The sequence below is a fragment of the Aedes albopictus genome, chromosome 2 (assembly GCF_035046485.1).
Source record: "Aedes albopictus strain Foshan chromosome 2, AalbF5, whole genome shotgun sequence".
Classification (NCBI taxonomy): Eukaryota; Metazoa; Arthropoda; class Insecta; order Diptera; family Culicidae; genus Aedes; species Aedes albopictus.
In genome coordinates, this window is record NC_085137.1 from 335,960,268 (window position 1) to 335,972,891 (window position 12,624).

At 41.7% G+C, this 12,624-nt stretch overlaps 1 protein-coding gene across 1 annotated transcript; it reads right to left on the reverse strand.

The window, feature by feature from the left end:
* Window positions 1-9,165: 9,165 nt before the first annotated feature.
* On the reverse strand, window positions 9,166-11,667 carry LOC109431713 (phenoloxidase 8). Its single transcript, XM_019707980.2, has 5 exons — window positions 11,069-11,667; window positions 10,555-11,010; window positions 9,864-10,491; window positions 9,549-9,804; window positions 9,166-9,490 (listed from the first exon to the last, which is right to left on the reverse strand). Exons 1-5 carry the CDS (start codon window positions 11,591-11,593, stop codon window positions 9,289-9,291), a joined length of 2,067 nt encoding a protein of 688 aa, XP_019563525.2. The 5' UTR covers window positions 11,594-11,667; the 3' UTR covers window positions 9,166-9,288.
* Between the last annotated feature and the right edge of the window lie 957 nt (window positions 11,668-12,624).

Sequence of the window (12,624 nt, forward strand, 5' to 3'; positions counted from 1 at the left end):
AAGAGACCGATATAGCCACAAAATCATCAAAAAAAAAAAAAAAAAAACTTAACTTTTCAGCGCATACCAAGGCGCAAACCATGCTCTTAAAAATTCAGGGTATGGCTTTGTCATATTTTCCCCACAAGTGTTCTTCTAGTCAAGCTCTGATTATACTTCCTCTGATTGGCGATATCGCCAGCCTGTCCGCTAATATGATCAAACTCAGGCCGGGTGAGAAATATTCAATGTCGCCGATTCTCGTCGCGTGTAGCATGATGAATGGTAGCTGCTGTTAGTTGTAGAGCCCGTACCATCAGTGTCTTTGGTCATCGCCGAACCTACCGTACAGTAAACTTGACTGATATTAATATTTGAGTTCGTTTGCTCTGTGATGCTGTTTGCATTCCAATCTGATTCAAGGCTTCTGTGTGGCATCCATCAGAGATTCATATGCATAGCCGAAACGATTGGCCGCCAATGTCGTAACCCGCTGCCACCCGATAGCAGTGATTTTGGCTAATCGTTTACTGATTTGACAAGAAAATTAACAAAACGCCGCCCATCGAGCGGAATCGTTTTCTCCAAAAAGGCGATGCTTTGTTTGGTGGTTGTTTGGGTGCTGACAGTTGCTTGTTTAATGTGTGTGCCATGACATTTCCTATGAATGGGATGGATTCTCTGTAAGATGTACACACAAATGCGTATGTTTACTTAATATAAAAAAAGCACTAGAATAAGCATGTCCTTGAGGACAAACATAGTGTACGAACGGAACATCAGCCAGCCTTATAGCAATTGGTTAAAAACAATTATGCTAAATTTAATGAATAAAGTTTACAACACGTGATCGTGAAGAGCTTCATTCTTCTGTTTCATTCTTTAAAGGAAGAGATTTCATAGAAATGTGTTTCATAGAAAAAATCATATACATAGTCAGCCTTAATTATTGAATGTCATAGTTGATGTTTTGCTCTGCCTTTGCCAATAAAAGAATTTTCCGTGTGGACTTCAGGAACTTACGAAATTAGAGTTCATAAGCAGATAGGTTGATTCTAAGTAAAAGGTCACATCTTTTACCACACTTGCATCGAATGTATCGGTATGTACAGCATTAGTTAAGGTGAAACCACTTACAATTGCAGAGTACGCAATCATATCGATTATATGAAATTGCCATTAATTGATGCAAAATTCCTAAACACGAGTAATCCATGTTTTTACTGTAGATACTTAGGGTAACGCTATAGACAGCGCGCTGGGTGACAAAAAATGCCGATTTTCTATCAATTTTCAACGTTGAGTTGCACCTGCGAAATAGCATGTTTTCCAATAGTTTCTCCTTAATGTGCTTAATTTTATTCCTTCGATTTAGAATCCCCCTTTCTATCCATTTAGCAGCATCCTGAAGTTGCCGTCACGGTTATTGATAGATGATCCTCGCATCCACAAATTGAGGAAAGATTCGACGAGTTCAACCTGTTCCGCCGCCCCAACAGGTTTTGGAGCTTGGAGTCGTTTGCTAGGCTGAGAAAAATCCAAGCACAGTCATTAATAATCGCGAAGCGGCGAGCATTTTGAATTGGGTTCGATTCGAAGAGGAACCAGTGAGATATATGCCATTTATTGTGGAAAAAAAAATCCGGACCATCCGGCAATTGACATTGACCTGCGGTTGCTCCGAACACTGCCATCAATCGGTGACCTTTGATAATAATCCGATTGGGGAAGACATTTTGGTAGTCAGCAATTAGGATGGACTCTGCTTGGCAGGTCAGTTTTGTTTAACGATCGTGGTTTGATGGTAAACACAATACCGGTTCAGATTGAACCCAACCCAAACCTGAACCCAACTAATTACCTACCAGAAAGAGGTGCTACCAGTCAATATTGAATGGTAATCCATCAAACAAAAGCGATTATGAAGCTATTTATATTTGATTGAAAATTGGCTTAATAAGTCAGTTTGCAATCAAAATTAGGCAAATAGTCACGAGTTTGTTCAAGTCCCGTTGCAGCCGCAGATGCGTCACTTGACAGGTGAATAACCTAAATTTATTGTTTAGTAGCTAGAGTGGATTTCTCGCATTAGATTGCAAATTAGTCGATAGAATCATCGTTTGCGGATGTGAATGAAATAGCCAGAATCATTGGGCTTGGGGAATTGCAATGTTACTCATAGAAAATATCGATAATGTAGTCGACCATGGAGTGGTAAAGGCTGAGTTATACGACCCTGGAGGAAAAAAATGGACCCCATTGAGGACGTTAGTGGGGACAACGACGCGTTTGGGGATTTTTTTTTATTACCGAACAGTTTGGGCCGAAGGGTCTCCAATTTCAATGAAAATTTCACCAAAGCTCCGTTAATAGTTAGTCTTTGTTTTCTTAAATTGAAATGGAAAACATATTGGGTTTGAGTGCAATAAGTAATCTCACGATCACCGGTGGCATTCGCTCGTTGTGAACCCGTCATTTGAAACACATTTTAGTTACAAACCCGATCATTACAAAACATGAATATTCAATGCATTTAAAAGGCATTCAAGTGCCATAAAAGTGCTGTCAGTGCACTCCAATGCACGTTGGTGTCTGAGTTACGTTGCAATGAGCGAATGTCATTTGCTCGTTGCAATGCAAATGTATTGCAACAAGTGAACGGCCGCTGTTGTAGATGGCTTCCTATGAAAATATAGCGACTGGCCGTTGGTTTTATGGCTATATCTCCAAAACGGTAAGAGATTCCACTCTGGTGTCAAAGAACAAAAGAAGGAACATCAGTTTTTGCGCTTAGAAAAATTTTGTTGAAAATAATCTATGATACAGACGGTACTTTTATCAGCATTTTTAGACGTTTTTTCTCTATGGTGAAAAATTTTCTGTGATTTTTTTTCTCCATGTATTTTTATTAGATTGCAGAGGTAATTTGGCGTTGATTTTACTAAAAAAAAGTTTGTTCTACGATGCATAGTTTTCGAGACATGATTTTTCGAAGTTAGGGGTGTTTTAGAAAGTTTTGGAAAATCGTGAAATTTCATCTAGCGTTTTCTGGGAAAATAGTCCACTATGATTTTTTCGAATTCCATATATGATCATATGTCCACGACCTCTAGCTCTGGTAAAATTTTAATTGAAATCGGAGTCCCTTCGGCCCAAACCTGTTCTGTAATAATAAAAAAAATCCCCGTTTATTATAACACCAGCTTGGTCGGCCTTGGGAGATATTGCTCCGATTTTTCGAACATTCAAGCTTGTCCGGTCTTCTTCAATCGAGTGCAGCCAGCGTCGCAGCGCTTTCACGGCCGTTCGCGAAATACCCTGCTGAGTTTTCGCAATACTTTCTTCCGACATTCCTACCACGTGATCAGCCCATGCAAGTCCGCTGTGTTTTACACGTTCCTCAAAATTTGCTTCTTTATTCACTAGACCAGATATAACTTGAGGGATTTCAGGTTGTTTCAGGGGATTTCAAGGACATTTCAGAGAGGTCCAGAGGTTGTGTCAGCAGGTCTCAAGAGTGGTTCACAAAGTCTTAGGAGGATTCTTGAGTGCTTCAGCGAGCCCAGGGACGTTTCAGGAGGTCTCAGGAGGATTCAAAGGCGTTTCGGAGGGTTTCCAGAGTTTCAGATATGGCTCGAAAGCTCCGTCTAAAACGCCCCTTAAACCTTTTGAACGCCATTGAAGAGCTTGAAATTTCTTGAACAAATCTCAAACCATCATAGCGTCAGCGATAAGGCAGAACATAATATGGGTTTGGAAGAACATCGCCAGAAAGTTGATGATGATATCTGGTAGAGTTTTTTCCTTATTCCCGTCATACTTAGCACAGGCCAATAATGATCAAATTTATTCTTGCACTTCGCCTAATGCTCCATGAGAAATGACCATATTGATACAAAATTACTGATTATGAATTTACCTTCATATTATGTAAAACATTGTTGTAAAACAAGTGGTAAATATTTCCTTAAAATTATAAGATTAAACAATTGTCCCTCGAATTATATTTTCGTCTTCTCCATGTCTATTTTATTCAATTCAATTTCCGTTATACGTGTCACAATGTTACGCGAGATGGTACAAATTTTCCCAAGAGTACATGCCTCTGGAGCTGACCTATTGATGTTACGTGGGACGGTCAAAAATAATGATGTTCGAATGTATTCGAAAACGGCGGTCAAATTCTTCGCAACCAAATCAAATGTTGTTTTCGTAGTACAGTGAGCTAAAAGCTTTTTTAAGCTTGAGGTTATAGCTTTAAAATATCATTCAAAATATTTTAGGTAATATTATGTATTGCCCATCACATCATAATACACCATCACAGTTCACAATAGGTCCAAATGTTTGTGCCTAAACCTTTAGCTTTAGATATACAGTGTCTTTTGGGTAGATTAGTATTTTTTTACCCTTTTCCCCATTACTTTGAAATTGAAGCCCCCCAAATTTAGCTGATATAAACAACTGGTTTTTAATTATTCTATATACGCTTACAAAATGTTTTAATAACTCACAAACTTAGAGCAACTTTGCCAAAGACAACATTATGCTATCTCTTCTGGTTTCTAACTTATGATCTATTTAAATGAATACGTTGGGGTGACCCCTGAAATTCAGCTTCCTTACAATAACCTTCAATTCATTCGTTTCTCGTAACAGCTTTGTCCCGAGCACTTTCCGAACTATCATCGAAGCATATTATTTATTAATGCTCTATTCCTTATAGTAAAACAATTAACTGCAATTTTCTACGAAAAAAGCACTTTAAAAAACATCTCTTTTAGAAAAAGGAGCAAGTAGATTTGCATTTACTTAGATGTATTGAAAAGATCGTACTCTATTATTTTTATCGTGAAAAGAATACAGGTACCTTTTTAGTTAAAAGTTTTTGATGAATTTTACTGTTACTGTTTACTGTTGTCGTTACTGTTATTATGTTAGCACTAACCACGTAAATTTTATTGTGAATTTTGAGCATTCACAATTTACGAACCACGAGAATTTAACATCGAGAAACGAATGAATTAAAAGTTAATGTAAGAAAACTGCATGTCAGGGGTCTTCCTAACACAATTATTTTTAAATAATCATTTGGGTGGAAGCTCAGGTAAAATATTATCTGCTGGGCGCCCATTAAAAACTCAATCCCCGGCAAAGACTGGCGCTGTAGTTGGAGGAAATGCCAATGCAGAACCCGTAGCTTCCGGGAAGGTAAGCCAAGCTCCCTGGATTAGTGGGATGGTGTCAGGCCCTGTGAGCCAGCCGTAAAAAGACTAGCACCGAAAAATCAACAAAAGAAGAATGCAAACCGATACCAATAGCGACGACCACAGTGACGAACAGGAACTTGCAATTGAAAGCTCGGTACGTGGAACTGCAGATCTCTCCATTTTCATCGGGAGCACCCGAAGGACCGCGGGTTCGGCATTGTAGCGCTGCAGAAGGTGTGTTGGACAGGATCTATGGTGCGAACATATAGAGGTACACCCGAACCTCCATGTAGATAACGAGTCGGGACTGCCCAAATAGATTTTTTACCTAGATGGATTTAAAGGTTGCAAAAAAGTTTGAGAAGGGCAAGTTGCTTGCAGATGCACAGGGGAGGGAATCAAGTCTTTCAGATGTAAAAGGGGGATGGCCAGAAGGATTTCAAGGGAGTTTTTAGGGGAGGCAGAGGCGTTTCAAGGCGTTTCAGGGCGTTTCAGGAGGTTTCAGAGATATTTTTGGGGGCTTCAGAGGCTTTCAGGTGCGTTTCATATGGATTTCATTGGTGTTTCAGAGGTGTTTCAAGGCGTTTCAGGAGGTTTCAGAGTGGTTTTGTGGGGCTTCAGAAACTTTCAGTTGAGTTTCACGGAGGTTTCATGTGGGTTTCAGGGGCGTTTTAAAGCGTTTCAAGATGTTTCAATGCGTTTCAGGCCGTTTCATAGCATTTCAGGCGGTTACAGGAGGTTTCAGAGGGTCGCAGGTGAATTTGCCAGAGGTTTAATAGGGGTTTCAGAGGAATTTCAAAACGTTTTAAAGCGATTCAAGATGCGTCAGGGCGTTTTAATGCGTTTCAGGGCGTTTCAGGAGGTTTAGGGGGGCTTAAGGGGGCTTCACAGCTACCATGGGGGTTTCAGAGGCATTTCAAAGCGTTTCAAAGCGTTTCAATGTGGTTCAAGGCGTTTTGGAGCCAAGCTTGGGGCATTACAGAAGGTTTCCGATGAATTTGAGGGAGCTTAAGAGGCTCGCTGGTGAATTTCATGGAGGTGTCATGAGGGTATCAGGGCGTTTCAATGTGTTTCAAGGCGTTTCAATGCGTTTCAGGAGGTTTCGCAGGGGTTTTAGGGGGCTTCAGAGCGTCTCAAGTAACTTTCACGAAGGTTTTATAAGGATTTAAGAGGCGTTTCAAAGCGTTTCAATGCGTTTCAGGGCGTTTCAGTAGATTTCATAGGAGTTTCAGGGAGCTTCAGAGGCTCTCAGTTGAATTTCACGGAGGTTCTAAAGGGAGTTTAGGAGGCGTTTCAAAGCTTTCCAAGGCGTTTTAATGTGTTTCAGGGCGTTTCAGGAGGTTTAGGAGGCCTTAAGGGAGCTTCAGAGGCTCGCATGTGAATTTCACGGAGGTTTCAGGGGATTTCAAATGCGTTTCAAGGCGTTTCAATGCGTTTCAGGGCGTTTCAGAGCATTTCAAGAGGTTTCACAGGGATTTTAGGGGGCTTCAGACGCTCTCAGGTGAATATCACTGGAGTTTTAAATGGGTTTAAGTGGTGTTTCATGGCGTTACAAGGCATTGCATGGCGTTTCAGGGCATCCCAGGACGTTTCACGAAGGTTTCGGGGGGTTTCAGAGGCTCGCAGGTGAATTTCTCGTAGGTTTCATAGAAGTTTCAGAGGAATTTTAAAGCGTTTCAAGGCGTTTAAGGAGGTTTCACAGGGGTTTACGGGGCTTCAGGGAGCTTCAGAGGCTCGCATGTGAATTTCACGGAGGTTTCAGGGGATTTCTAAGGCGTTGCAGAGCGTTTCAATGCGTTTCAATGCGTTTCAGGGCGATTCAGAGCATTTCAGGAGGTTTCACAGGGATTTTAGGGGGCTTCAGACGCTCTCAGGTGACTTTCAAGCAGGATTAAAGGGGTTTCAGAGGCGTTTCAAAGCGTTTCAATGCGTTTCAGGGCATTTCAGGTGGTTTCCAGTGAGTTTGAGGGGGGCTTAACAGGCTCGCAGGTAAATTTCACGGAGGTTAAATGAGGGTTTCAGAGTCGTTACAAAGTGTTACAAGGCGTTTCAATGCGGTTCAGGACGTTTCAGGAAGTTCCATAGGGGTTTTAGGGGGGCTCCAGAGACTTTTACGTGAATTTCACGGAGGTTTTATAGGGGTTCAAGAGACGTTTTAAAGCGTTTCAAAGCGTTTCTGGGCGTTTTAGCGTTAAGCCCTCGTAGATTTGATGATCTACGCTCAAGGGAGTTCTTATAAACCTTTAGATTCTTCCAACTCAAACTGACAACGAACACACCATTTGACAGCGCATAGTTGCATGAGGCTATGCAAGCATAAATTTCATTCACAATACTTCAATAGAGCACTGATTACGCTTGAAGATTAGATAGCCTTAACTCTAGGATATGCTATACAATCATAGAACCCACCATTTGATAGAACATAGATGCCTGGGGCTGTGTGAGTATAAACCTCATTCTTAATGCTCTAAGATACAACTAGTAGCCCTAGTAGATTCGATGACCTATACTCAAGGGAGTTCTTGGAGAATATTAAAGAATCAACCTATACGCAAGAAAGTTCTTGGAGATCCGCAAACATACAACGAACTCACCACATGACAACACATAGCAACATGAGGCTGTGCAAGCATAAATGTCGTTCATAATACTCCAATAGATCACTGAGTACGCTTGTAGATCAGATGGCCTAAACTCCAGGAATCCCTCGAATTCTCGGATACTTTTAACCCTTAAACATTCCATAAACGTCCCTTAACTCTTAATTCTGCTTTTTTCCCGTAAACCAACTTTATCTGTAATCTTGAGTACTCCAACTGCTCTGAACACAATCAAATTCCATTTAGGTAACGTTTCCTAAATGGAGGGATCTGAATAGAATTTACCTAAATGGATCCTACCTAAAAGGAGGTTTCAGTGTACCAGAGTTGCGGCAACACACGTGAGCTGGGAACAGCTTTTATCGTGATGGGCGACATGCAGAGACGCGTGATCGGTTGGTGGCCGATCGACGAAAGAATGTGCAGGTTGAGGATCAAGGGCCGATTCTTCAACATCAGCATAATAAACGTGCACAGCCCACACTCCGGAAGCACTGATGATGACAAAGGCGCATTTTACAGCTCGAACGCGAGTACGACCGCTGCCCAAACAACGACGTGAAGATCATCATAGGAGACTTAAACGCTCAGGTAGACCAGAAGGAGGAATTCAGACCGACGATTGGAAAGTTCAGCACCCACCAGCTGACAAACAAGAATGGCCTACGCCTCATCGATTTCACCGCCTCCAAGAACATGGCCATTCGTAGCACCTTCTTCCAGCACAGCCTCCCGTATCGTTACACCTGGAGATCACCACAACAAACGGAATCGCAAATCGACCACGTTCTGATTGATGGGCGGCACTTCTCCGACATTATTGACGTCAGGACCTATCGTGGCGCCCCGGTACGATCTGCGCATACGCGCAGAATCTCGAACAGCGTTGGGGACACAGGTAGTTTGGTTGGGTAAAAAATCCATTTATTGATGAAGTTCCAGAGTCCTTATTGATAAATGAAGCAGAACAGTTCTTTGATTTAGCAACCGACTCCAGTATGAAACTGAAGTTCCAAGACTTCCAAGCTACGAAAAATATCGGATATCACTGGCTTCGAATACTGAGGCGCCGCGGATTTATCGAAAAGTTTCGAAGGGCGCCGTGATTACAAAAAGTATGGAAACCGTTACGGAGGAAAACTGCGCCGTCCTTCGTCAAGATCGAGAATGTAATCCACTGACATTCTGACTGATAGAACTACGATAGCCTCAAGAAGAGAAGAATACTTCGATATTTGGTTGAATTAAGAAGACATATTGTCGCATTGACGATTGGCAGGCTGTATGCGATTGCCCTGGGACCGATTCATTAGTTTTTCGTCATAGATCCAATGGAGGCTTTTGTGCCCAAACAATTAAGATAAACAGGTATGTGTATCAGCTTAAAAAGTTTCTTTATTTATAGTTTCCACTATTTTGCTATCGTTTATGGTCATTACAAAAATTCATACTTTGGTTACAAACATGGTTTGGTTTCCTTATCATAACTTCATAATTCAAGTTCTACTGATAATCGTATTGGTGAACCTGATTTGCACATTAGTGGAAGCCATGTTAGAATACGGTCGCATGAAGTCGCTTAACGTGGCCACGTTTGCCTCAGTACGACGCTCGAATGGGAATCCCATGGTGCGTTTGTCCGGATACAACTTGTCGCGGATTCCACAGAAGGAATGAGCATCATTGCAGTCAACCGTTCTGTAAGAGAAACAGTACATTAAGAACCAATTCGAATAAGTGTTGTGCAAAATAGTACTCATCAAACTCCTGCCCAACTGAGTCATTGTCAAAGTTCGAAATCATAACAAACAGATCGAATTGAACTCCTTCAGGGGCTCCCTTGGGAAGCAACATGTGCTGCGGCCAACCACATCCACAGAATCGGAATTCTGCCAGTTGCCTCGCATCGGTTGGAGTTTGACTAGTTCCAACGCGGCGGAAGGATCTGTCGTATGGTATAGTAACGCTAGATTGATCCGATCGGCGGGTAAGAGTATTTTCTCCCGGTTTCACTGTAAAAAGTTAATCATATTAGACTTGGAAATCCCACTAAAATGAACAAACTCATTACAATTGACTCCAAATTTATCCAACTCGATGAAGTATCGCCGTTGTTCACGGAATTGCAAGCTAGTGTTACGTTCATCAACTTTTGGAGCGAGGAAGATACGAGCTGTTCCGCGCTTCAGAGACCCTGTAGAGTTAGTCACTTTAATTTCATACGTGAATGGAGCATTCTGGAGATGAGTGAAGGTTGCAAAAACGTTTCCTTGAGGTCCAAAATCGAGCCCAGCAGCCAAATCAACTTGCGATCTCTGCCAATATGTTAACAGAATATTCATTGGCGCATTTGCCCTGTTAACGCGTGCGCTAATGCTGTTGATTTTGACCCCCGTGTATCCCAATTGAGCCGCAGTGTAAGGATTGAGCGTTTCAAGGAATCTTCTAAACAATCCATCGATCATTCCGTGCCACCGATAAAACACTGGATCACGCATTGCCGTCGTTACATCTCCCATCACTCCAAAATCTTCCAAATAACGATTTTCAGGATCGTGGATGTAGGCCAAAAAGTCATGGCCAAAGTTATGCAAACTTCCATACAGCCTTCTGTTCACGGATAAAGTGGATGCTTCCACCAAGTCTCCTAATATATCGATTCCTTTAACTTCGTCCAATGGAATATTTTTACCGGATGACTGAAAAAACATTACAACAAAGTTGAAAGTATTTGTTGGTGGAAAATATCATTCGATACTTACGTCAACAACGAAACCCTGATCAATTGCCTGGTAGACGCGATCCCTCCAACGCTGTAACTCATTCACAGTAACGACCGTATCACTATCTGTTCGATTGAGATCACGCATGACTTGGTTATCGTGCCGAGCCGGGTAGGCACGATTGTTCAGACTGCGAACCATTTTTGGAAAATACGCCTCTGGAATTGGAGCTTGAAGGTTCGTCAGTGGCTGAAGCTGTCCAAGACGGTTACAGAACCGGTCAACGTTATAACGAGAGATAATTTGGCTGTGCATGTAGTAAAACAATTCTCCACGACGATCCTTGCGAGCAATTTCCGGAGGAGCTCCAGCAGGATACACCAAATGCCAATGCCAATGGTGCATGTTGACTCCGATATCCTCGCGGAAGTAAGCCATTCTCTGTTCCGGTTCTCGATCCGAAGCAGTGAAGTTGGGTTGAATGTCAATGGCCGTCTGTAAAAGTAACGATCTGTAGAAAAACAGCAATACTGCACACAAAGTTTCACCGCACCCTTTTGGTTTGATCGACGACGCTTCCTTCTTCGCGCAACTTTGGGAACGTTGTTGGATCCACGAACTGATCAGGGAACAGTTCCAAAATCGAGGGTATCGGTACATCTTTGGTATCGGGGCGATGCTGCAACGCCACTGACAAGGCGTACTGGAACAAAACCGGGTTTAACCGATCCCTGGCATAAGTTGCGATTCCCACCAAGGAGCTAGGATCCACAACCTTGACAAACACATCGATTAACCGACCAGCAATATCCCGATGTTTCTCGATGAACAACGAGAACGCCCCACGACGATCTATAACCTCCGCAAACGCAAGGTCCGGAATACCAACATTCCGTACCGGGATTTCGACATCAGTACCACTCGTGAAACGACTCTGCAAATCTCCTGCCAATGGACGATAACGATCACTCAGATACTCATCCGGAATAATCAGTGACGTTTTGCCATCGTCCTTCGGCATGAACGACGGCTCTAGGGGCCGTTGGAGAAGCGCTTGGAAAGATTTACTCTCGGACATCTTCGGACGATGAAACTGCGTTTCCGTACGGTGCTAGTCAATCTGCGATTGGATGGGGACTGTGATTAGAATGTGAAGCATCGATCACTTTTATACAAGGCAATTGAATTTTTGTCAACGGAAACCGCAATCTCCACAGCATAAAGTGCACAGTTTAGACAAAATTCTAATGAGATGTGTGATAAGAATGGTTTTGTTTTTGTTGCTCTGTGATATGAGACGCATGTATCAACAATGCGCCCATGTATGTTCTTTACGTAACATGTTCCAGTAGTAACTAATTCATTCATGTTGGTTATGAATTCAACGATTTCAAAGCTGAGCAAACTATGTTTTATCTGTTGAAAGCATAAACCACTGCACTGATTTGATCTGATATGGCCACTTTAAGAATCAGACCTCTGTAGGCAGCAAATCGACTGGTCATTTGTAGAAAACCATCCGATACGAAAAAATATCATTTTTTATTGCTGTCATTGTTATGGTTGTAAGCTTTGTCAAACATTTGTCAATCAGTATAGAAAGCTTCAGCTGATAACAGTAGAACATGGAGCTGAGAGAACACTAAGCTGAAAAACAGTCTTTGTCTCAAAAAAAAAAAACAATGTCTTTTAGAGTGCCCTATAATCGCATTGTCAGAATGTTTATCCTCACATATGATAGATAAGGGCGGGAGTTTTATCGTGCATTGTGATACACTTGATGCACCACGAAGTCTTGCCAGATGAATAACGAAATTGAAAAAAAAAAACGTTTCCTTCGTCTTAAAATTTATTATTTTGTCATTACGTTATGAAAACATCAACTTACTTAGCAGAATAACGGTATAATAACGGACTACTTTTTTCATCAAAACAAAAGCACCGAAAAGTATTACTTTCCGATTTCTGTTTAGTGAAATTTATTAGTCATGATACTCTTTCGTATCACGTTCTGCACCAGTATGTTATCAAAAAAAGATCTCTTTTAAATAGAACTTTCGTTCTTGTATCGACTTTTCGAACCTTTTAAGCAGAATTCCCTTCTTGAAC

What these genes read in the sequence shown, in the direction of transcription:
- LOC109431713 (XM_019707980.2), bottom strand. Translation starts at nt 11,593, where the DNA reads ATGTCCGAGAGTAAATCTTTCCAAGCGCTTCTCCAACGGCCCCTAGAG. An exon ending in ATCAGGGTTTCGTTGTTGAC is followed by an intron (nt 10,492 to 10,554) that starts GTAAGTATCGAA and finishes ATGTTTTTTCAG; the next exon opens with TCATCCGGTAAAAATATTCC. An exon ending in GTTGGGCAGGAGTTTGATGA is followed by an intron (nt 9,491 to 9,548) that starts GTACTATTTTGC and finishes TTTCTCTTACAG; the next exon opens with AACGGTTGACTGCAATGATG.